The sequence below is a fragment of the Megascapheus bottae genome, chromosome 16 (assembly GCF_031878675.1).
Source record: "Megascapheus bottae isolate mThoBot1 chromosome 16, mThoBot2.hap1, whole genome shotgun sequence".
In the NCBI taxonomy this organism is placed as follows: Eukaryota; Metazoa; Chordata; class Mammalia; order Rodentia; family Geomyidae; genus Megascapheus; species Megascapheus bottae.
This window is the reverse complement of record NC_143524.1, coordinates 5,928,312-5,952,947: the sequence shown is the minus strand read 5'-3', so window position 1 is coordinate 5,952,947 and position 24,636 is coordinate 5,928,312. Positions and strand designations below refer to the sequence as shown.

The 24,636-nt window shown below is 52.9% G+C and overlaps 1 protein-coding gene across 1 annotated transcript in view; it reads right to left on the bottom strand.

The window, feature by feature from the left end:
* Positions 1–24,636, bottom strand: part of Nrxn2 (neurexin 2) — a 65,966-nt gene that overhangs the window by 7,459 nt on the left and 33,871 nt on the right. The window contains exons 6-10 of the mRNA XM_090349144.1: positions 22,869–22,892; positions 12,564–12,725; positions 11,293–11,731; positions 5,056–5,442; positions 4,679–4,882 (exon numbers count right to left, since the gene is read on the bottom strand). Coding sequence (XP_090205270.1) covers positions 4,679–4,882; positions 5,056–5,442; positions 11,293–11,731; positions 12,564–12,725; positions 22,869–22,892 — 1,216 coding nt within the window. The remainder of the gene's footprint in view (positions 1–4,678; positions 4,883–5,055; positions 5,443–11,292; positions 11,732–12,563; positions 12,726–22,868; positions 22,893–24,636) is intronic.

Below are 24,636 nucleotides of genomic sequence, written 5' to 3'. Positions count from 1 at the left end.
CTCCCTCATGCCTGGGAGGGAGATAGCTGGGGAGGGCCAGGGTCCCTGCACCCCCAGTTCTGGAACGACCCCCTGCTCAGAGTCCAGGTGTGACACATCACTCCTTGAGCTCTGTGCTCAATGGAGGGGTCTGCCCCAGGGCCCCGTGCCCGAGGCCATATGCCTCTCAAAGCCCCAGGGGCTGGCACCGCTCCACTCCTGCAGGAACCTTCCTCTACCCCTCCCTATTGTGAGAGTCAGCGGAGTCCTAGGGACTTGGCTGGGGGGGGGGGCGGTGCTCCTTCCCTCTTCTCTTTTCCTAAGGATCGAGGACTTTCAGAGCGACAATGAGACCTCAGGATATGACGCCTCACAGGACACGAAGCGAATGAGAGGTCGGCAGAGCGTCCTTTCCATTGCTATCCTCCAGCTTCACGGCTGGATGGCCGGCAGTCCAGGCCTCAGGGCCTCTGGCCATCTTTCTGGCTGGAACATCACCCATCAGCCAGCACTCGCAGAGTCCTGGTGCTGAGAAGTCCAGGGCTCAGGCATTTGGCATGGCTAGATTGCTTCACAAGACCCGGACCCTGACTCAGCCAAGGATGCCGGCTGCCTGGAGAGGCAGTGGGGCTGTAGCCTCTTCCATCCCACACTAGTTCATGGCGCAGCCTTAGGAAAGCCTCTCTGAGGCTGCGGACAATAGAGGGGTACCCTTCAAGGAGAGGCTGGGCTCCAACCCTCAGCAACATCCTAACTTCTTGTGACTCTCTATGAACAGCCTGTGCCTGCATCCCCCAGGGCCCAGGGCACGCCTGGCACACCTGGGGCCTCTGAAGGTTCCTGGAGTGGAGGTGCATGATGCCCCTGTGGCTGTGGGGGTCTTGGGTCCCCTGGGCAGTACAGCTGAGCACCACACGCGTTGTCAACCACAGCAGAAAAGTGGAGGGAGGAGCCTGGACCCTAAGCCACAGCCTGGCACCAAGGGGAGATCAGAGGGGGACAAGACAGAGAAGAGGAAGGCCCAGGAGCCCAGGGAGGGAAAAGCTGGACAGAAGGGGGCATAGGGTGTCAGAATGAGGTGGGAGGGTGCCAGGCCCTGGAGTTAGGTCTTGGGGCTCTCTCTCTCTGAGCCAGCAGCCTTTCACCAATGAAGGGTCCAAAAAAGAAAAAAGCGGGGGGGGGGGGGGGCTGGAAGGGTACGCCAACCTCTGGGTAGGTGAGGAGCTTGGCTTTCCCTTCCCTGGGAAGCAGACACCAGGAACAGGGGCTCTGTCTGTCCAGAAAAGAGGGGAACACTCCAACCTAACCCCACAGCACCTTTCCCCTCAGACACCACCACGAAGACAGACACCCAGAGGGGCCAGGCCTCTCCCAGAGGAGATCCAGCTAGGGGAAGCAGACTTTACACACACGCACACACACACACACACACACACAGGACTGATGTGGTAACTAGCAACCTGTCAACTAGTGGCTTGTGCCTCAAGATCAGGAAATGGGCAAGGCATGCCAGAGGCCCAGCTGGACCCAGAGGCCAGGGACATGCGCATGCAACAGAGGGGGAGAGGATGTGTGTGGAAGGGCCGAAGCTCCTCCCACAGGACGCAGTGCAGGAGTACAGCTTGACTACCGGAGCCCAGCCGCCCACCCCACCCCGACCCCTCCCATGGCCACAGCGAGCCAAGGGCCCTCGAGTGTAAGGGGACTTAAATGGAAACAAGACTTAGACTTGCTCTAAAAGACAAACCTAGTTGGAACTTAGGAGCAAAGGGGACATTTTTGATGGGATGGAACGGCTGCCCCAGCAGTAAGCCAATGCCAACATCACCCCTTCTGAACCCAGGTGGAAGCACCTGTGGCAGGACCTGCCCAGTGGGGGGGGGGCGGAGGACGGTGGGACTTGCGCAGTGGGCTGGAAGACAGCCCTTGCAGGTAGGTCAGAAAAGCTCAGGAAAAGGAAGCAGGGGACTGATCAGGCTGGCATGGCCCCAGAGGCCAGACTCAAGGCAGAACTCAGGGACCCCGGCCACACTGGAACAGGGCAAAGCAGCCAAAGGATCCTGTCACTCCCCAGGGACAAAGGCCAGCCCCAGAGACTATGTAGCCTGGGTGGGGATGGATAGGTGTGACGGGGGGCACAATCCAGTTCCTCGTGGTCCTATCTGGAAGTTCCCTACCTCAGGAGGGTGGTACCAAAATGCCCCTCTAGCTAATCCTAACTCATGGCCCCTGGAAGCCTCTGCTCCCTCTTCAGGCCCAGTGCCAAGTGTCTTTCCTTGCAGGAGTGCCTGCCAAGTGATGTGGCCATTTCATGAGCCACTGATACTGTCCCTACCCGCCATGACAGAGATCAGACCTCCTCAGAGTCCCCAGAGAAAGTCCAGCCTGGGACGTGGGTACTGCTGCCAGGTCTCTGAGGCCCTGATGGGCCTGGGGGTGAGGGCGGCCTGCAGAATGGGGATCCGAATGGGTTCCTGAGGTGGGAGCTGGCAGAGGGGTGATGCTGTGCAGAAGCAGTTCCACACACCTGACTCTAAGCCTGGATTCTATACCAGCAAAGTTTGCTCTCAATGGCTCCTGTGTGTCCATGTGTATGTGTGTGAGTGTGAATGTGTGTGTGTGTGTGTGTGTGTGTGTGTGTGTGTGGCTAGAGAATATCTCCACTCCCATTCTTCTGTTTGAGTCTCAACAACACCCTGAAGATAAGCAGGGAGAGAATTCTTATCTTATTTTACAGAGATGAAAGCAAGATCAGAATGGGGAAATGACTTACCCAATAAGGAAAGAAGCCAGGTCTAGAACCCAGGTCTGCACTTCCCATCCCAGCAGGAGGCTGGACGGGTGGGCGGGGCCGTTTCACCTCCGTGGTGGCCACACCCCCTCTACCCTCTCATCGGGTGGTTCCAGCAGACTGATGTGCCTGCACCACATCACAGCTCTGCTGTGGGCTACACTAGTGATGGTATCTCAGCCTGGATGTCTCCATGGACGGGTTAGGATGAGCAGGAGGCCTGTTCTGTTGGCTGTCAGTCTAGGAAGCTCATTCTCGATACTAGGGAGTCTCCCAGAAGGACTGTCTTGCTCTTCAACTTCTCAGAAGGTGGTACAAACAGACAAGCAGGTCCATGGGAAAGAGAGGGTAGACCCCCACATTTAAAAGGTCCCAAGAACCCTGACTGCTGGACCCATGGACAGAGTTCAGAAACAACTGTCCAGCCCCTTTCCTGGCTGCAAAGATCAAGATTTCCTGATGGAAAATGCTGCCCCCTGTCTAGTCTAAAGAAACTTGAGTTTCTTCCCAGAGGACCTAGGATGGAACGAGTGAGTGAGAAGCACCTGTCTTTCCTGCCCATGGAAGGCTCCAGATTTCCCGGGCTAGGTCCCACCAAGCACAGAGCCAATGGTTTTGCCACAGAGACAGCAAGCACACACAGCCAGCAAAAAAAGGGATCTCACGCTGTGTACCGAGTCCTGTGTGGTCTGGGAAGCACGGGGCCACACTGTGTGGGTGCTGGGCTTCCTTTTAAGACAGGTGCCCCAGGGGCTGGGGGAGCATTGGTGAGAAGATGTTTTACATCCACGTGCCACCTGCCCTGAGGCCTGAGACTGTAGTGAGGGTGGGGCTGGAGACCCCTCTGGCCCACTGGATGCCTTGGTCACCTGCCCGCTCCCTCTCTTCAGCCCTGACCTCTCTGTAAGTCCTTGACGTAAGAGGACAAAGGCCAGGGAAGCAAAAGAGAAAGAGACACAATCTAGTTCTATTAACAAAGTAATGGGCCCCTGAAGGCCACAGCCTATCCTCTGGAGGGCCAGGTGAAAATGAGATTTTGGATAAATATTTAAAAGCTCCAAGACCTCTATTCTCTGGCTGGGGCGCGGGGGGAGGGACCTCAAGTCTGCTCAGGCTGGAGTTCTCTCGTCTCCTCCCTGCTCAAGTGGGTGGCTGGCAGGCTTCTTCATGGCAGGTGCTCAGGGCTGCCCATTCCCCGGCTTTGGAAGGCCAGGCCAAAGTGGACAGACGTGGCCCTTCCTCAGGCACAAGTGCGGAGACAGGGTACGTGGTCTGGTGGCAGCAGCCCAGTGCCCTCGCCCCATGACCCGCGTTTGAGACGGGCTCCTCCCTCCTCCCTCACCCCACTAGCTTGGGGGTATTGCACAAGTCCACGTGAGTCTTAGGATCTGTAAAACAGCCACAGCAGTGTCTGCCGGGTGATTTGCTGTCCTCACAGGTGGCTATGGGACAGGGCCATGGAAACGCGCGTGCTAGATGAGACGGTGTCTCCCCGTGGCCCAGTGGGCAGACAGCTCTCAACCGAGCACAGCAGTGGAGGATGGCTACATGCGGGGACCTGCTGCTCGTCACCCCTGCAAGCGTCGGCCAGCGCCGGCCAGCACTTCCCAAGTGAATGAATTCGTAGGTGGACCAGGAACAAGAATGAGGTGGGCGGCTGCGACCCCCTGGGCAGGGGCACGGCCATGCTCTGGTCTGGTCTGGGATGGAGCATGGCTCTCAGCTGCGAACCCCGGCCAAGCTCAGAGCGCACAGGGGCTCAGACCCAGGTTGTCACCTCCCATCTTCAAATCCTGCCGAGGACACCCCTTACTGGTGCCACCACCGGCTTCTCCAGACAGGGAGGGAGGGATGAGAGGCAGGCCGGGGGGCGGGGGAAGGCTGGGAAACCTGGGGCGGGGTGGTTACCGAGGTTGACCGTGAGCTTCATCTGCCCCCCGTCCAGCTCAAGGCGCAGGGTGTCGGCCGACTCCCTGGAGGTGGTGGCCATCATGAGTCCGTAGGCCCGCTGGGACATGAAGCGCAGGGACACGTCCTCGGCCTCCGTGTGCATGGCGTTGGGCAACATGATCTTCATGTACATGGAGCCATCGTAGCTCAGGACCGTGGCCTCTGCCCCGGGAAGGCAGACAAAGGCCAGTGGAGAGAGGAAGAAGAGCAGAGCATCGTGACAAGGGGGCAAGCCTCACCCTGAGGAGGCAGGGGCGCAGGGGTGGAGGGTAGAGGTCACGGGGGGGGGGGCGCAGGGAGGAGGCGTGGGGAGCACTGGGGTAAAGACATCTCACCTCTCTCACAGACCCGCCCTAGAAAGCCGGTCCCGATGCAGTCACAGACAAAGCGGTTCCAGCCTTCCCGGCAGATGCCCCCGTTGCGACATGGGCCCGAGGCGCACTGCTTCAGCGTCTCCCGGGAGCAGAAAGGGGTGACACCCACAGCCCCCTGGGCCTCAGCCAGGCCTCGGAGATCCCGGCTCCGTCCGTCTATGAACAGGTCTCGCACACAGCCCACATAGCCAGCCCGGAGAGCTGCTGTCCACACCTCTGGGGGCAGCGGCAGGTCCACTCGGCCCCCCTCAGGGAGGCCGCCCAGGTACAGCTCGCTCTCCAGATCCAAGATCTCGCTCTCCCCCGTGGCCAAGAACGGGGTGCTCCGGCTGTTCACCGAGATGGAGCCTGAGGACCGGGACAAAGTCTGCCTCAATGGAGGGATGCGGGGATGTCCCCACGCTGCCCAGGGAGCCCCCAGTCCCGCCAGCCCCACCACCCTGCACCCCGCATAGGCTCAGGAGGACGAGCCACATTCTGGCCTGGAGATCCAGCTTCACATGCCATGTTGCCCAAACTGCTTTCAGTTCCTCCAGTTCAGGAGCTCAGGTGACCCCCTCTAAAACATGCACACCCCAAAGACCAAGTCCTAGAAAGACCGGGTCATTCACCAGGTCACTCATGCTGGCAAGTCCCCCTTGGAGCAGGAGCCAGGTGGAGAAACTTGATGAGACAGAAAGTTGAATCCAAGTGTTTCTCTCAGCGACATTCACCAAGCCTAATGACTGTTTGCCAAGGACCTAATACTGCATATGTGTCACTAAAGTCTCCCAGAAACTCCAGATTGGTTCCCTATGATCCTATTTCGAAATGGCAGGGAAAGCTTAGTGACTTGGGGATGGAGGACAAAGGGCTGCCGAAGTGACACAGAAGGGGAGAAGCAAAGACCAAGACCTCAGAATCAGTAGCTCCACCCTTCCCCTCACTCCCCTGGCCCACAGCCCATTCTCTGGCGGGCAGACAAGTCAGGCAGGCAGATCAGTTCCTGGGAACTGTGAAGCAGGCTCACAGCCAGGAGAAAGGAGGCAAGACATGGAGCTCCCAATGCAAGAAAAGAGACTTGCCGTGGTTAAGTACAATTCATCTACAAAAGTCACGCTGAAATTTGGTTGTCACTGTAGTGGTGCTGAGCGGGGGCTTGAAGAGAAGATTGGACTACAGATTAATGCCTTTCTCATAGAGTGGGCTCTTTCTGCCATGTTTGATATAGTACAACAATTCATACCAACGTGCCAGGCTCTGGTGGCTCACATCTGTAATCTTAACTACTAGGTGGCTGTATCTCCAATTAACCACCAAAAAGCTAGATGTAGAACTGTGGTACCACCCTTGAGGGAAAAAAAAGCTAAGAAACAGTGCCCAAGCCCTGAGTTCAAGCTAGCCACAATTCACACACACACACACACACACACACACACACACACACACACACACACACAAGGATGCTGGCACCGCATCCTTGTCTTTGCCAGCTTCCAGAACTGTGAGGCTAATAAGCTTTTCTTAAGTAATATCTTAATTTCAAGTGTTCTTGTGACAGAAACAACAGCAACAAAGAAGACTAAGATAGGTGATTATCTTCTGAAAAAAGCTTTGGGATATGATGAACGCATCATCTATACAGTAGAAACTTCATTCTTTTTATAGTATTTATTCTATGTGTTTTATTTCCTCCTTTTTCAAGTTTGGAAGAATGTTTAGGAAAAAATGTACTGCCAGGCACAGGTAGCTCACACTTGTAATCCTAGCTGCTCAGGAAGTTGAAATCTGAAGATGGCAATTTGAAGCCAGCCCTGGCAAAAAAAAAAAAAATGGGGAGATTCTTATCTCCCATTAACCACCAAAAAGAAAGTGGAGATGGGGCTCAAGTGACAGAATGCCATCATGAGTGAAAAGGCCAAGGGACAGTGCTCAAGACCCAGTACAAGTGCATGCATAAGTGGAGACACACACACACACACACACACACACACACACACACCTTCCAATCTTAAGAAGGTTAAAGAGAGACAAGGAAAGTTTGTATCTACATTAGGTCTGGACATGAAAGAGTATATTAAAGAATAACATGGGGGAGGGGGTGGGCAGGAGTTTGGCCTAGTGGTAGAGTGCTTGCCTAGCATGCATGAAGACCCAGGTTCGATTCCTCAGTACCACATACATAGAAAAAAGCTAGAAATAGTGCTAGGGCTTGAGTGGTAGAACTCTAGCCTTGAGAAAAGTCCAAGGACAGTGCTCAGGCCCTGAGTTCAAGCCCCACAACTAGCGAAAAAGAAAAAAAAAGAATAACACAGGGGTGAGGCAAAATCCAGGAGCAGATCAAAAGCTCCTTAATGAGAGAAGAGTCTTTACTGCCCACACTTTTTTCGCCCCCAGTCCTGGGGCTTGAACTCAGGCCTGGGCACTGTCCACTCAAAACTGAGCCACGGATCTACTTTCAGTCTTCTGATAGTTACTTGGAGACGAGCATCATGGGCTTTCTCTCCTGGGCTGGCTTCACACTGCGATCCCCAGATCTTAGTCTCCTGAGTAACTAGGATTACAGACGTGAGCCACAAGCACATGGCTGGGCCCCCTTTTAATAACACAGCCCCAAGCCTCTTGCGTGCTGACAAGGTGTCATCTGCCCCATGGTCCTGACACTAAACCTACTCCTCAGGGCTGGGCCCATCCTCCTGACAGGCCTTCAAACATGGTCCATCCGCTCTCTCCTACTTCTTATTTATGTCCAGATTCCCCTGACACCTATTCTGTCCACTCACCAGGGGGCAGCCCAGGGGTCACACCACTCTACCAGACTCTCCACAGATTAACAGAGCGTTAGGGAGGAGGGAAGGGAAGGGGAGAGGAAGGGAGGAGGAAGGGGATGGGATTTGTAATGGAAAATTAAGAAGAGGATGTCCAAGTGAGCATGGGCTTCTGCTTCAAAGGCGACTCTAAGATATGAAACAGGGACGATCGACAGGTAAAGAGGAAGCATACAGAAGACAATGGAATATTACTTAGACTTAAACAAAAAAGGAATTTCTGACTTATGCCACAATGTGCATAAACCCCGAAGGCACTGAGCTCAGGGACAGAGCAAGGCACAAAAGGGTACACACCTGTAATCCCAGCACTCGGAGAGGTAAGGGAACAGAATCTTGAACTGGCCAGCTGGGACTACCTACAGAGGTCTTTCTTAACAAGGGGGAGAGAGCCAGGCGCGGTGGCTCACGCCTGTAATCTAACTACTCAGGAGGCTGAGATCTGAGATCGCACTTCAAAGCCAGCCTGGGCAGGAAAAAAATACATGAGATCCTTATCTCCAACTAATTACCAGAAAACCGGGAGTGGCGCTGTGGCTGAAGGGGTAGGGTGGTAGCTTCGAGCTGAAGAGCTCAGGGACAGTGCCCAGGCCAAGAGTTCAAGCCCCAGGACTGACAAAATAAAAAGGGGAGGAGGGAAAGAGGACTGGGCACGGCGGCTCATGCCTGCAATCCTAGCTACTCAGGAGGCTGAGATCTGAGGGTTGCCACTAAAAGCCAGTCTGGGCAGGAGAAGCTGTGAGACTTTTTTTTTTTTTCAGTCATGGGGCTTGAACTGTAGGCCTGGGTGCTGTCCCTGAACTCTACAGCTCAAGGCTACCACCCTACCCCTGGGTATTGACCCTGAGTTCATTAGCTCAAGGCTACCACCCTATCCCTTGAGCCACAGCCCCACCTCCCCAGTTTTTAGTAGTTAATTGAAGAGTCTCCAGGTCTTCAGAGCCCAGGCTGGTGATGAACTGCCATCCTCAGTTCACAGCCTCCTGAGCAGCTAGGATTACAGGCATGAGCCACATCGCCCAGAAAACCTATGAGACTCTTACCTCCAATTAAGTACCAGAAAACCAAAAGGGGAACTGTGGCTCAAAGTGATAGAGAGCTAGCCTTGAGCTGAACAGCGCAGGGACAGCGCCTAGGCCCTAAGTTCAAGTCCAACAGACAAAAAAGTAGGGTTCCACAAATTATATCTCACAGAAATAGAAAGTAAAGTGGTGTCGAGGGTAGGGGGACTCAGAGAAGTATCTGGAGGCAGGGGCTTAGCTGGGGAAGAGAGGATGTTCTGGAGATCAATAGTACAATAATATAAATATACTTAATCCTCCCTAACTGTGCACTCAAAATGACTAAGATGGTAAATTTAATGTTAATTATAATTTATCGCAATTGTTAGCATAAAGTAATTTTCAAGAAATCATGGAGAGCCAGGCACTGGTGACTCATGCTTGTAATCCTAGCTACTCAGGAGGCTGAAATGTGAGGACTGGCACTGAAAGCCAGCCCAGGCAGAAAAGCCCATGAAAGACGCTTATCTCCAATTAACCACAAGAATGCCCGATATGGAGCTGTGGCTCAAAGAGGTTGAGCCCTAGCCTTGAGCAAAAAAACTCAGAGTGGGTGTCTAAGTCCTGAGTTCAAGTCCCATGACCAACATCCCCCCAAAAATCAAGGATAGGTCTGAGAGGGCATTGCCACAGGTCTGCCACAGGTCTGCGTTTGTGTGCTTTGGGAATAATGGGCATCAGAGGCAGGCAGGACTACGAGCCTCCCAAAGCCCAACCAGACATGGTGCCTGGACTCTGGGGGTCAATGTGAGGTAACAGGACCCCAGCCAAGGGCTGGAGGCACAGGAGACCTGTCTGGCTCTGCAAGATCCAGAGTTACTGATGGCCTGAAGAGACAGTTGTCCATGGAGACCCCATTGGGGCTGACAGGAGATACAGCCAGGAGAGAAGCCATTTTCCATCAATTCCTCTGGGGAAAGAAGAGGGACAGAAAGCCCAGGAGAAGCAGCTCCCTGTCCACAGAGGAAAGGTCACTCCTCTCGGATCCCAAGGCCCTGGTGGTGACAGCCCGAAGAGCAGAAAAATTTAGCTGACATTGATAAGCACTTAAATTGGATGATGTGTCAGGTCTCATTTATATCAGCTTTTTTTTTTCTTGAATAATTCTGTGTCTAACAACACAGAGGAGAAAATCAGCAAGCAGAAAACAAGAGGCTGGGAAGGAAGGCTGACAAGGAAGGGTAGAAAAGAGAATGGCTGGAAGGCTCAAAACGACACACCCGCTGGGCCAGGCACTCCCTACCCTGCTGTTCCACCATTCTAGAACCTTCTCTGCCAGGCTGCTTACGGCGTCTCTCCTGGCCAAACATGGTGGACCACCTATTTGGTTCTCGGCTGTCCATAAATCCAGTACCTAGCTCGCAAGAAGTAAATGGCTCAGTAAACCCACTCTGCCTTGGTTTCTCCATCCAATTCAAGCAAACCCATATGGAACTGTTGGGGTGGGGGGTAAAAGGGGTGGGACTGTGTCTGCACTGAACATATGCAATGTTTTCTTTCCTATCATCATTCCTCAAACAATACAGTGTAACTACTGTTATATACAGCATTTACATTCTATTAGGCATGGATTGTAAGGATTAAAGGAGTCGGGAGCCAGGCACCGGAGGCTCATACCTATAATCCTAGCTACTCAGGAAGCTGAGATGTGAGGCCTGTGGTTCAAAGCCAGCTGGGGCAGGAAAGTCTGTGAAACGCTTATCTCCAAATAACCACCAGACAACTGGAAGTGGCGCTGTAACTCCGAGTGGTAGAGCACTAGCCTTGAGCAAAAGAACTCAGGGACAGCCCCAAGCTTAAATCCCATAACCAACCCCCCAAAGGGGGAGGGGGATTTAGGAGGCTAGGCATAAGTTGCAGACAGACGCTACACTGGAGTTTGGTGACTGGGATATCCCAGAACCCACCCAGGTACTGCACTCATTGGTGAGATAACAAGAGAAGGTTCAGTGGTTCTGGGCAGTGGTTCTATATAGCTGCCTTCATAGGGGGATGGGACGGGTGTTCTGCTCTGCTAGGGACTGAACTGATGCTTCCCCCGTGTGCCCAGATGGGGTACATGGCCCTGGTGGAAGCTCCTTTCACCGGTAGGCAAACTGAGTCCCTTGTGCTGGATGGGGGAGCGGAGGGTGAGCCAGGTGTGGCTGGCATTGAAATCTGTATTCTTTCTGTCACGTACAAGGATGGGAAGAGCAAAGGTAAGAGGTGCCAGAGGAGAGATATGCCAGCAGAGCACAGCAAGAGATGAGTCAGGGCCAAGAACGGCTAAAGAGGGAGTTGGGGCACAGAGAGGAGTGGCCAGGGCAGGGGGAGTCCAGTGGCCTCCTGACCTTTGCGCCCGTCTCTCTGGAAGTCCACATGGCACCATTCTCCATCGTTGACCTTGCGGCTGGATGCCCGAAGCTTGATGCCTCCGGAGCCCATGTCCAGAAGGAGATAGAGGTAACCATCCAACAGCTCCATGGCAAAGTAGTCAGCCCGCTGGGCAGCGCCGTGGCTGCCTGGCCCGGCCCCAGCCCGCCGGCCCTGGCTGAACAGCAGCAGCCCGTTGGGCTCGGTGGTGCGGAAGTCCAGGGAGATGGAGCCGGTGCGCTTGGCGCTCCAGCGGGGCAGGGCTACAAAGGCTTCGGGACTTTCAAAGGTGACAGGGTCCAGAGCAGCCACATCCTCACAGCGGAAAGACAGATCCCCCTGCAGCTTCATCTTAGGGTCCCCTTCCTTTGCCAGGCGGGAGAGTTCCAGCTTGAAGTCATTGTTCTTATAGACCACCTGCAGGGAGGAGAGCGTCAGGAAAGAGCTTGGCCAGCAACCACAAAGACCCCACGACCCAGTGCCACCAGACGACGTGGCTTGGGCCTCCGCTCTAGAACTTCACACACAAGTGGCTGTGCCCGCGTTCCTCCCTTGGGCCACTTACGTCCTCTGCCCTGGCTGCACCGGTAGGAGGCTCGGCCTCCAGCGTCACTGGAGCTTTCTTGTCAGTCACGGGGCCCGAGCTCCTTACCTCAAGGCCCGGAGCCACAGCACCACGACAACTTTCTGGTGGTTAACTGGAGACATTCTGACAGACTTCCCTGCCCAGGATGGCTTTGAACCTTGATCCTCAGCTCTCAGCCTCCTGAGTAGCTAGGATTACAGGCGTGAGCCACCGGCTTCCTAGCCTGCCTTTTTTGTGTGGTGGTGGTGGTTTTCTTTTTCTTTTTTTAATAGACAGAACCTTTTCATTAACACTTGCCTCTGCTCCTCAAGACAGTCATAAAGCTTGGATACCAGCTACCCCTCTTCACCTAACTCAGATGAAGTGACCTGCCCAAGGTCCCACAGCTAATGAGTGGAAGGCAGGAAACTGAAAGGCAGATCTTCAGCCTCATGTCTATCTTCTGTACCATGGCTGCTTCTCAGGAGCCTCTGAGGAGGGGGAGACAGCAGTGCCTCCCGGCGCAGGAAGTGACAGGGGAAGAAGCCTTCTGACCCAGTTAATGGCCATGGGTTTTGAAGAGAGGATGTGTCTCACCAGCCAGCCAGGTCAGAATGAACCACATGGCAGATGCTGGGCCCAAGGGCTTCTGGGCCAACCCCAGCTCTTCCTAGTCCTACTCACGTCCTTGAGGCAGCCCATGAAGTTGTTGCTGACGGGGGAGCCCGGCAGGTCAGCTGTGTTGGGGCTGCCCCCAATGTAGAAGAAGTCGTCAGAGCCCAGCATGGTGTAATCCTCCTGCGTGTAGCCTGTGGTGGTCAGGATTCCGTCCACCGAGATGGTCACCTGCCCAGCCCAGGGAGGGGGAGAGACAGGAGACAACCGGCATCAACTCCCTGGGAAGAGCCAGAGCTGGGGGAGGGAAGGGCCGGGGGTCGTGGGGGAGGGGGACCCCCATTTTTATGTCTGCTTGTCTTGGAGGAGGAACAGTGGGGGTGGAGAAGGAAGGAGGAAGAGGAGGCAGCACAAGATTTGATGGTTTCAAGGTGGGCTAAGGCCTGCCCTACATCTACAGCCCCAGTGTGGGTGGCGGGGGGACAACAAGAGGCTTATCACAATGCCATCACAGGCACCAGAGGCAGCTCCTAGAAGGTGCTGTGAACAGAGGGTGGGACTCCAGCACAGGGGAAGAGGGGGGAAAAAAACCAATGGTGCCCTCGCTCTTCTCTGGATGGAGCTCTCTGGACACACGCAGGCTCACAGCTTCCTCAAAAAAACAAAAAACAAACTCCAATGCTCTCTGGACCTGGGTAGCTCAGACTCACCTGCACCTCCACCTGAAGGCTGGCTTCTTCCAGCATTAGTCCAGGAGAGAGATGCAGATGGCAGCGCAGACAGACACATCTGGCTGAGCCATCCGGGCCTGATTCCCTACTTCTGACACTAGTCTTTTTGGAGGATGAGGGCTGGGAGGGTAGGTGGTACTGGGGTTTGAACTCATGGCTTCTGGATGGCTAGGCAGGCACTCATCACCGAACAACAGTTCTAACCCTGGTTTTTGCTCATTTTTGAGATTGTCGCTTCCTGCCCAAGTGCCAGGCTTCCTAGCTTTGTTGAGAAGGGGGCTTACAAGTTTTCTTCTGCCCTGCCCTGAACTGTGATTCCAACCATCTCTGCACCCCCGTCCCCCCCCCCCCCGACAGCCCCGGCCCAAGTAGCTAGATCAGGTCTGAGCCACCAGTGCCCGGCTTGTCTGTCTTTTTACTCCTCAGATACCCAATATTCCTCCAAAGAAGGCAGCCTTGCGCCCATTCCCAGCTGGTCCCGCCTTCTATCCCGTCTAGTGTGCTCTCCATAACCATCCCTGTTCTACCCTTCAAGAGCAGAGGAGGGCAGAGCTGGTCTCCAGAACCATCTTCCTCTGGTAGAAAACTCAGCCAGGGAACTGGAGTCACTGGTGTTGTGAACTTTCCACACAGTTTGGGGGAGGGGGGTCATGAACAGGAAATTCTGACTGCTTCGCCCCCCAGGCAAAGGCTCACCTGGTCCCTGTAGAGTCCAGGCACCTGAGCAACCCACAGAGCTCCAGACCCCAAGGCCTGAGGGACCATGAGCCCCTCTCTGAGAACTTAGGAGGGTCACTGGAACAGAGGCTGCCTCTACAGGGGCTCCCAGACAGCTGGTTCTCTGTTATCCCAGCTTTGTGCTTCATTATACCATCTGCTCCCCAAATGTGCTTTAGAACCCTTTTTCAGGCAAAGGACCAAGACTAAGGCTCTCTAATCACATACTCAGTCCACATGCAAGGCCACTAGCTTTCTTCCAGCCTCCAGGGCTCTGCTGTCTCAGGGACTCTTAAGGGATAGGGGTGACAGGGGAGCACCCCACAGAAAAAGCTCCCCACAGAACGAGCTCCTCAACTTGCCCAGGAGGCAGGCGTGTCCCTTTTGTTTGGTTGGAGCCTCTGGCTAGTGGAGGGGGGCTGAGCAGAGTGAGGGCTGCAGGGTGGCCCCCTGGGAACCATCAAACCTTGTGCTGGGGGATAAGACTCAAGGACAGAAGAGAACAGGCGTTGCTGTGGCAGGGGCAGTCTGAAACTTTTGAGTCATGTTTTGAGGGGAGAGCTGGTCATTATCATTTATTTCTTCTTTCCTCCACCTCGCCTAGAGGCTGGAATGGGGGGCGGGAGGATAGGGTCTGGGTGGAAAAGGGAAAGGGCAGAGTAAGTATTAGTAACAAACACATGCAAATGAGATTAGACCTGGCCAGAGAGGCTAGAGACAGGGAAGGGGAGAATTGGAAGGGGAGGGGGAAAGAGGAGGGGGAGGACAGGGGAGGGAGAGGACCAGGAAAAGACTTCTCTAGGGAAAATTGGCTCTACCTCACTCTCACACCTCCTGATAGCCGCGAGAAACCCAGAACTGGACAGCTGATTGCTTCAGAATCTAAGGCTCACCCTTCCTGGCTGGCCCCTGAAGAGCCACCTGACACCTGACTCCACCGTGACCCCACTTGTCGCAGAGGGGCCCCAGACATCAAATAATGGTGCACAGTATTGTCTGTGTCTCCATCTATAAACCTAAAGCTCCCTGAGCCTCAAGCTTCCCACACAAATGCTCAACTGGGCATCCCTACTTCTGTGCACTCTTGTTTCACACAGGAAGAATGTTCTCCTGGCACCCAAATCCCTCTGACAATCTCTCTGGCCTCCGGAAGGGTCTGCCCTGAGCTCCTCAGTTCAGACCTCCTTCTCCGTCTCAGGCCCTCTCCCCCACCCTCTGGGCTCTCCTCAATCTTCTCCATTTGCCAAGGTCAAGGTCTCTGTGCCCCACTCTGAGCGAGAAGGACCTGACTCGGGGCCCAGGATCACCCTCCTAAATCTGCTTTGGCTGGGAGCTAAGCCCACTTTGCCTCAGTGGCTCTGTGAGAAAGGACTACCTTAATCCACAGTGGGCCGGGGTGGGGAGAGAAGGTAGGCGGAGGCAGGGACTCAAAGGAGGTACACTGAGGAAGAAGATCAGCAGGGGGGTGAGGGAGGGAGAAAGGAAAGACAGCAGTGGGGGAGGGAATGGAGGGAGGTGTCTGGGGAAGGCGGGGAAGGAGATGACTTAGATTAGTAAAACCCGACTGTTCCCTCAGACAAATCAAAGTCCAGACACAAAAATGGCAGGTTCGTTAGTAAAAGCAGGAAACAGGGGAGTCATTCCCCTGTCCCCCTCCACCCGAGGGGCTCTTGGTGCCCCTGCCCCCCAACCCCCCCACGCAGCTTTCTGGAAGGGGTGGGGCCAGTGGGGGAGGAGGAGAGGAAGGGGCCTTGCAGGACACAGCACAGCCGAGGCGGCCAGGACCCATGCGGGTTAGAGGAACAGGGTGAGGCCGGGCCCAGCAGGACAGGCCAAAAAGGCAGCAGCAGGTGAGAAGGCATGCAGGGCAGGGGCAACTGGAGGAGCGGAAATGGAGGCGCAGTGGAGCTGTGGGGCGCAGGGAGGAGAAGCTTCATTCCCCTGAGGAGGACAGAGGAGTGACCCCCACGAGAGATGCTCATGAGAACAGGAAAGAAGGAACATCAGAACTGAACGTTCTCACCAGGGTGTGGACCCGCTCGTTCCACTGCCCAGTCACAACGGCAAACCCAGCTGTACATGTGCGCACGCGCGTGCACGCACACAGACACCCACACACCACACCACACCACAGCACACACACATACATCCACCACACACGTACCACACACACATACACGCACATCCCACACACATATATACACGTACCACACACGTACCACACATACATACACACACATATATACACATACCACACACGTACCACACATACATACACACACACCACACACACATATATACACATACCACACATGTACCACACAAGCATACATACATACATACATACACACACACCACACACGTACCACACATACATACACATACATCACACGCATACATACACACCACACACATGTACCACACAAACATACATACACACATACATACACAACACACACACAACACACACACTACAGCCCATCAAAGGCCCATGAAGAAGTTCTTGCCTGTCTCCTCTCCAAGCAGCATCAAGACCAGAGTGAGGACCCAAGACCCAGCAGAAGGTCTACACCCAACCAACACTGATCCATTCCACAGCCAACCAGCACGGTGGGTCCTCAAGAGGCTAAGGGAATGACATCTGTGCTGCCCACCAGAGAGACTGACCAGAAGTCCAGGGGACAGCCTGTGACCTCAGGGGGCTCTCAGCAACTCCTGCTGGCCCTGCCCCTCTTCAGCTCTTGCCTGACTACTCCACTTACTCAGTAGGCTGGGCAGAAACCAAATACTAGCCTCAGATAACCCCTCCTGGGTGGGCACCCAGCCCCACCTGCCGCAGCAAGGAAAGCTCAGATAGAAGGCCCCCGTGTCACTGTCCAGAATCATTTCCAGTTGCCCACCATGATCCTAGGGTGGAAGACTACAATCCAGTGCAGGTGAGCAACTCGGTGCGCTAGCCCAAAGCCCCCCAACATCTTGTTTATTTATTTTTTTGTCAGTCATGGGGCTTGAACTCTGGGCCTGGACATTGTCACTGAGCTCTTCAGCTCAAGGGTACCACCTTACTAAGCCCTTGAGCCACAGCCCCACTTCTGGTTTTCTGGTAGTTAATTAGAGATAAGAGTCTCACAGACTTTATAGGAGCTGGGCTGGTTCTGAACCACTATCCTCAGATCTCAGCCTCCTGAGTAGCTAGGATTACAGGCGTGCGCTATCATATCCGGCTAGATATGCAAAATTCTACACACAGGTTTGTCTCCTGTGGGAGTTCACTGATGTCACCAGATCTTCAAAAGAACCCACAAACCTCATGCGGTTCAAAACAACAGTGCAGACCATGTAACAGCTACTAAACCTGTAACCCAAGCTACTCGGGAGGCTGAGATCTGAGGATCACAGTTCAAGCCAGTTTGGGCAGGAAATGTCTGTGAGACTCTTATCTCCAATTAACCCCTATTTTTTTAATTTTTAAAAAGAAGTGGATGGGGCTGGGACTATGACCTCGTGGTAGAGGGCTTGCCTAGCATGTACAAAGCCCTGGTTCAATTCCTTAGTACCACATACACAGAAAAAGCTGCAAGCGGTGCTATGGCTCAAGTGGCAGAGCACTAGCCTTGAGCAAAAAATGTCTAAGCAGTGCCCAGGCCCTGAGTTCAAGCCCCAGGACTGGCAAAACAAACAACACAATAAAACAAGAACAATAACAAACAGCTGAGCACAACAGCGCAGACCTGCAATCCTTAGCTACGTAGGAGGCTGAGAGAGATCTGAGAGTCAAGGTTTGAAGCCAGCCTGGGCAGTAAAGTCTGTGAGATTCTTATCTCCAATAAACTACTCTGAAAAAGCCAAAATTAACACTGTGGCTCAAGTGGTAGAGTGCTAGCCTTGAGCAAAAGAAGCTCAGGCACGGAGTTCAAGCCCCGGACCAGCAAACAAAACAAAACAAAACAGTGCACAGGAAAGTTGCTGGCATCCCTTTAGGAGGGAGGGGGATGGGGAGGGCTTGAGGAGGAGACAGCAGGAGCAGCTTCCCTCTGGATGAGGGACTGCAGCCCTGTTAAGGGGTTAGTTCAGTCAGCAGGCCTGCACCTGAGGTAGCTGGGCAGACAAATCCGGAGGTGAACTTGAGTCGCAGAATTGGAGCCCTCTGCAAATCCTGAAGCCTGTTTCATAAAGTCTGAAATCCCAGGCTCTCGTTTAGCCTTTTCTATTCTCCAAACTATCTCACTTTGCCTCTCTGGCTGTAGGTTGAAAAAGGAATTTAATACTTCTCTACCACTGTTTCTTCCAGGCTTCTTGTAAGCAACTCAAGTAAGAATAAGTCAAAGTGTTTAACTCTCTGTAAGCAGGCAAGATGCTTTTCCTGGAACCCAGCATCCTCATCTACTGACTTGGGCGGTCTCTGCCTCCTGCCTATAATCTAGGCATCTTCAAGTGTAAATGATATCCAAAATGTGAATGCTGTTTAAAGACCTAACCTACGAAGAACCATTATTGTTTTTATAAGCAAATGCTTATAAGCTCTACCACACTTAGCCCCCATCTGTCTCAGCTAAGGAGCCTTTTTGGTCTGTCCATCCTCTCTCCTAAGGAGAGATGCTCAAATAATACTAGACAGGAGTCAATGCTAATGAAGCAGTAAAAAATAAATACAGGGGCTGGGAGTTTGGTCTAGTGGTAGAGTGCTCTCCTAGCATGCACAAAGATCCTGGTTCGATTCTTCAGTACCACATACATAGAAAAAGCCAGAAGTGGTACTGTGGCTCAAGTGGTAGAGCTCTAGCCTTGAGAAAGCCCAAGGACAGTGCTCAGGCCATGAGTTCAAGCCCCAGGACTGGCAAAAAAAATTTAAAGATAAAATAAATAACTACAGGGCCGGGAGTTTGGCCTAGTGGTTAAAGTGCTTGCCTAGCATGCATGAAGACCCGGGTTGATTCCTCGGTACCACATACGTAGAAAAAAGCCGGAAGTGGTGCTGAGGCTCAAGTGGTAGAGCTCTAGCCTTGAGAAAGTCCAAGGACAGTGCTCAGGCCTTGAGCTCAAGCCCAGGACTGGCAAAAAAAAAAATTAAATAAATAAATAAATAAATAACTACAATGCAATATGAGCCCAGGTGAGGGTGACTCACTCCTATAATCCTAGCTACTCAAGGGGCTGAGATCTGAGGACTGTGATTTGAAGCCAGCTTTAGCAGACAAATCTATAACACTTGTATCTGCAGTTAATCACCAAAAAGCTGCAAGTAGAGGTGTGACTCAAGTGGTAGACCACCAGCTTTGAGAAGAAAAAAAAAAAGCCAGTGAGAGTACAAGACCCTGAGTTCAAGTCCCAGTACCAGCAGAAAAATAAATGTATACATACATAAATAAAAATAAATTTTAAAAATTACACACACACACATATATATATATATATTTATTTATATATGAGAAACCCATCTGGTAATCAAAACCTGTTGAAGCCACAGTGGCTCACGCCTGTAATCCTAGCTACTCAGGAGGCTGAAATCTGAGGATCATGGTTCAAAGCCAACCCGGGCAGGACAGTCCATGAGACTCTTATCCCCAATTAACTACCAGAAAGCCAGAAATGGCACTGTTGCTCTAAGTAGAATAGCAGGAGCTTTGAGCAAAATAGCTCAGGGACAGTGCCCAGGCCCTGAGTTCAAGTCTTACCACTGTCCAAAAAAAAAAAAATCCTCCAAAACCTGTTGAACCTTCATCTCTGTTGGTGTCCCACTTTCTGAGCTGTCTTGGCCCCTGTGACAAGTTAATGAAGGTTTGTGAGGCACCTAGAGACAATAGGATTTATTCGTCCATCAGCACTGCTTATTCAGAACATGGACTTTGGAAACAGCATTTACCAGAGACTTCCTTTGCCAGGGCAGAAACCAGACAAAGTCATTAGCTTCTTAACCAACTTAACTATGACATTCATCTTCACACTTCTTCCCAGCTCCCCAGGCATCTTGATTCCTAACAAGGGATGATAACAAGATCTCCAGTGGGGCTGGAGCCTCTCAATTCCTCTGGGTCTCTTAGGAGAAGGGAATAGCTTCTTTGTACAACAGCCCTGCCCTGGACACTGCGATAAGCAGCTAATACTTTATAAAGCTTAATAAAATCATCATACCCTTATGGAGTCCAGAGGCCTCCACATGCCTCGCACATACACTTGACCTTCACACTGACCCATGCTAAGGGCAGTGCAGACACACTGTCAGCCCGCTGCTGGAAAGAACTAAGCTAATTTTTTTTTTTTTTTTACCAGTCCTGGGGCTTGAACTAAGGGCCTGGGCACTATTCCCAAGCTTCTTTTGCTTAAGGTTAGAGCTCTACCACTTGAGCCAAATGCCACTTCCAGCTTTTGCTGTGTTTGTGTTCCTGAGGAATCAAACCCAGAGCTTCAGGCAAGCTAAGCAAGCACTCTACTACTAAGGTACATTCCTAGCCCTGAGAACTGGGCTTTTTTAGCCTTATCCTACATGGCCGATTTCTCAGCAAATTTAGACTAGAAGAACTACATTGTAATGCCATCCTAATTCTAGGACAGTATTCTGCAACACGTGGCAAGTCCTTCATGGGTTGATCCTACCTTCCTTCCTCTTTCCCAAAGCCACAGGTGATCTGTGCCTTGCAGCTCAGTAAAGGAAGTTCTAAATGGACAGCTGCTGACAGGTCCCCAACAGCCTGGCCCCAGTAGGGTAAACAGCAACTAACTTCTAGAAGCAGCCCCAGAGGAAGAGAGGCTAGAGAGGGCTGGCACTGGTCCTTCTGTACTCCTCTGTTTGTGGCAGTAGCCATGCACAGGTCTTAGCCTGGGAGGGTGGGGTGGCACTAGTTTGTGAATTCAAGAAAACATACATAGCCATGTGCCGGCAGCTCACGCCCATAATCCTAGCTACTCAGGAGGCTGAGCGCTGAGGACTGGTGGTTCAAAGCTAGGCCAGGCAGGAAAGTCTGTGAGACTCTTATCTCCAATTAACCACCAAAACAAAACAAAAACTAGAACTGGAGGTGTAGTTCAAGTGATAGAGCACCAACCTTGAGTTAAAAAAAAACTAAGGGACAGTGTCCAAGCCCCAGGACCAGCGGAAAGAAAGAAGGAAGGAAGGAAGGAAGGAAGGAAGGAAGGAAGGAAGGAAGGAAGGAAGGAAGGAAGAAAGGAAGGAAGGGGGAAGGAAGGAAGGAAGGAAGGGGGAAGGAAGGAAGGAAGGCAGGCAGGCAGGCAGGCAGGCAGGCACCTGTGAAAACATCAGAAAGATCAGACATGGCCTCAGCGATGAGGCCTCCGGGGAGGTCAGAGGCCTGTCAGGCTGGGAGCCCCAGCTCTGATACTACAGTTAGACAGACAGACAGATCCAGGAGGCTGAGTAGGGTAGGCACCTGCCCCAAGCAGCTCCACCTCACGAGAGCAGACAAGTCCATGCGCAGGGTCTGCGCCCGGTGTTCAATCACGCTGCATTATTAATAGGCGATGACTAACCGGCTGCTGCCGGAACTGGGCGAGCATGAGGGAATCCCGGGGGATGGCTCCACGCAGCGCCTGCGGGCACACACTCCCGCAGAGCCAGCCTGGCCCGCCCTCCCTGCCTCCGCTCATCAAGGCATCGAACTGAAGAGCCAGCTTCCGCAGCTACGTCCGTACACAGTCCTCAGGCCCCCACGCCAGCCAGGGCGACGGCCCCCACCGCACGCACACCCAGAGACACGCCAGCAGTCTCCCAAACACGCAGCATGTCTTCCCACTCACACCCCTAAAAGTCACACCAACATTTACACACAGTCACACCCACATGCCAACACACACCAGCTGCCTTTCCACCGACACCCACACCCACACCAGCATTTGCAGGGACCGAGCCCAACCCAAACACAGACACTTGGCAAGAACAAGGACAGACAAGGCTGCCCCGCTACACCCCTGCGGGGCCCGCTCCTCTGGTCACTCTCAACAGGGAAGGACGCCCAGCCCTGCCAGAGGCCATGCAGGAGAGGCCAAGGACACAGGGGGAGGGGAGGGGAGGGACTCGAGGGCAGGAAGACAGTGTGAAACACAGTGTTAGTCAGAGCAGTGGAGCTTGGGGGAACTGGACACTATCCCTGGTTGGGAGAAAAGACCATTCATGCCATGCAAAATGTAGGGGAGACAGAACTGGAAATCCTCAAGGCTGAGAGGTGGGGAGCGGTGTCACCATTCCTCTGGCAGCCAGCATGGAGCAGCCCACCAAACTGGTATGAACTGGTTATCTACAGGAGGGCGGGACTGGTCCCAGGCAGCGTCTCATCTCCTAAAGCCATCCCTCCTTCCCCTCTGGGGGACCTGCCCGGCTGTCCACCACTGTTGGTCACACCGCAGCCCCGTCCCCTCAGCTTGAGGAACCCCGTCTGGAGCTGATAGTGAGCAGAGCGCAGCATGTCATGGGATGGCGTTTTCCATGGATTTTCAGGAGACCAAGAAAGAAATCAAACCAAGAGGAAAAAAAAAAAAATAGGGAAGGGTGGGGGAAAAAGAACCAAAGAAAGCGATAGAAATAAGCTTCTTGATTGGCATCGGGGCTGGCCTGACGAAAGCCCAAGAACGGAGGCCTGCCCAAGGTCACTCAGGCCACCAGTTCTGGCTTCATTTGGAAGGCAGGGCTAACAGGGCAGAATCCAGCCAAATTCTTTGATTTCCATTTGTCTTTTGGATTTGAGTTTGGACCAAAAAGGAAGAAGAACGAAAAGGGAAAGAAGAAAATTAAAGAGAATCAAAAATCTAGATTGTCCAGGACACATAAAAAAAAAAAAATTGGAAGAGCAAAACAACCAAAACCGAACGAGGAGAGGAAACAAAAGTGGGATAATCGAACAGTTAAAAAAACCCACGGCAAACCAAACGGTAAGACAATTAGAGTGATATCTACCAGATAATGCAGTTTGTTTACCATAGCGTGTCCAATCCCTGCGTGCTTCACCGGAGATGGGGGAGGGGAAGGGGTGTCAAAAAAAAAAAAACAAAGACAACAACAAAGACAACAACAAAAGAACAGAACGAAAAGAAAAGAAAAATAAAATGACCAACTGTGAAACTCAAGGAAGGAGGAAAAATATATATCCATATATATTTGGTTGTTTGTTCAGACCCTCCCACCTCGGGTTCAGCAGAGTATTTAAAAGAAAAACTAAATTATAATGAGAAGGAGAAATAAAACACACACACAAATTAAATCCCTTCTTCTCCCAATCCCTCTCCCACCCCTCCTAACTCCACCCCCCTTTATACCCCTTCCCCCCAAGAACCCCATTCTGCAGAGAAGGGGAACAGTTAGAGACCCTGGTTAGTAGAGGGGGAAAAAAGAAAGAAAAAAACAACAAAAGAACTGGACCAAGAAAATAAAGACTTAAAGATGGCCGACATTCCGCAGATGAGACAGAAAGGTTAGTTCGGTTTTTCACTCATACCTTGCCCAGCCCTGGGTCCCCTGGGTTATAAGCGTGTTAGTAACACACACAGAGTCAGTAACGGGGTTTTCCAACAGAAGGTGAGAGAGGGAAGGTAGGGGTTAAGAAGCAGACCCAGTTATGCAGTATTAGTAGGTCCTATAAGTTGAAATGTTAGGGAGTTGAGGGGGGAAGGGAGAGAGGGGAACAAGGGTGTGAGACGGGTGGGCTGCTGCCTTGAGCGATGGACAGGTGGCTCTGCTGGCCGACTGGTCAACCAGATGGCTTTCCAGAGAACTGGCTAAGGAGTGAGATGATGTTGGCCAACTGGCCTACTGGTGGCCGTGCTGGGTTAATGGGTTAACTGGCTGGTGATGGGCCAGCTGGCTGTCAGGCTGGGAGACAAGTGGGCAACGCCCCTGGAGAATTGCAGGACTGGCAAAAATGAGAAAGTTTTCACTTGGAGGCCAAGGAAGTGGTCCCCCTCTGGAAGGGGCGTGGGCATCTGCTTTTCCTGGGGACGGAGGGGAGGCAAATTGACTCGGGGGTTACTGGGGGAGAAGGACAGCTCCTCTCTCTCTCTCTCTCTCCCCCCCTTTTTTAATCTTTGCTTCTCTTTGAGAGTTGAGGAGAGAGTGAGTCGCCACCACAATAGGAAGAAGGTTCCTGGCAGAGGGTTCATGTTCACAGTGCGTCTGATCATCCCAGGCTCTCCTCCTGCTCCTCCCCTCTCCCTCACAGCTGGGCCCTCCTGCTGCCCACCCTGATTTGTCCCAAGCCCACATTTCCCAGAATCCTCTGGGTTCTTCAATGACACATCCCCAACCTCCAATTCTCTAGTCCTCTGGACAACCATCCTACCCCCTCCTGAATTAAGTACCCCAGAAGTACCTCTGAAAGTCCCTGGAACTGATGAGCCTGTCCCAGCAGCCCTACATACTCCCAAGCCCTGAACCTCCTCTTCCCATGGCCAGCACCAAAAATTCACTCTCCCTGAACTCAGGAGAACACAGGTACCCACCTCTCTCTGAAATCCCTTACTCCTCCCTAAACTATGAGTTGCATCTTCTACCCTAGCCTCTCAACTCTCATCTCCCCCATACTACTTAAGTTTGTGTCCTCTTCCTTCTGCCAAGGACAGCAGCACCACCCACCTTCAAAACTACCCTAGACTTTGGAAAGGAGAGGTCAAAGGCACAGGGGCAGCCTGTGCCTTAAATCAGCAGAGACGGAGGGATGCAGTTGCTAGGAGTTGGGACTGTGATTGGGAGG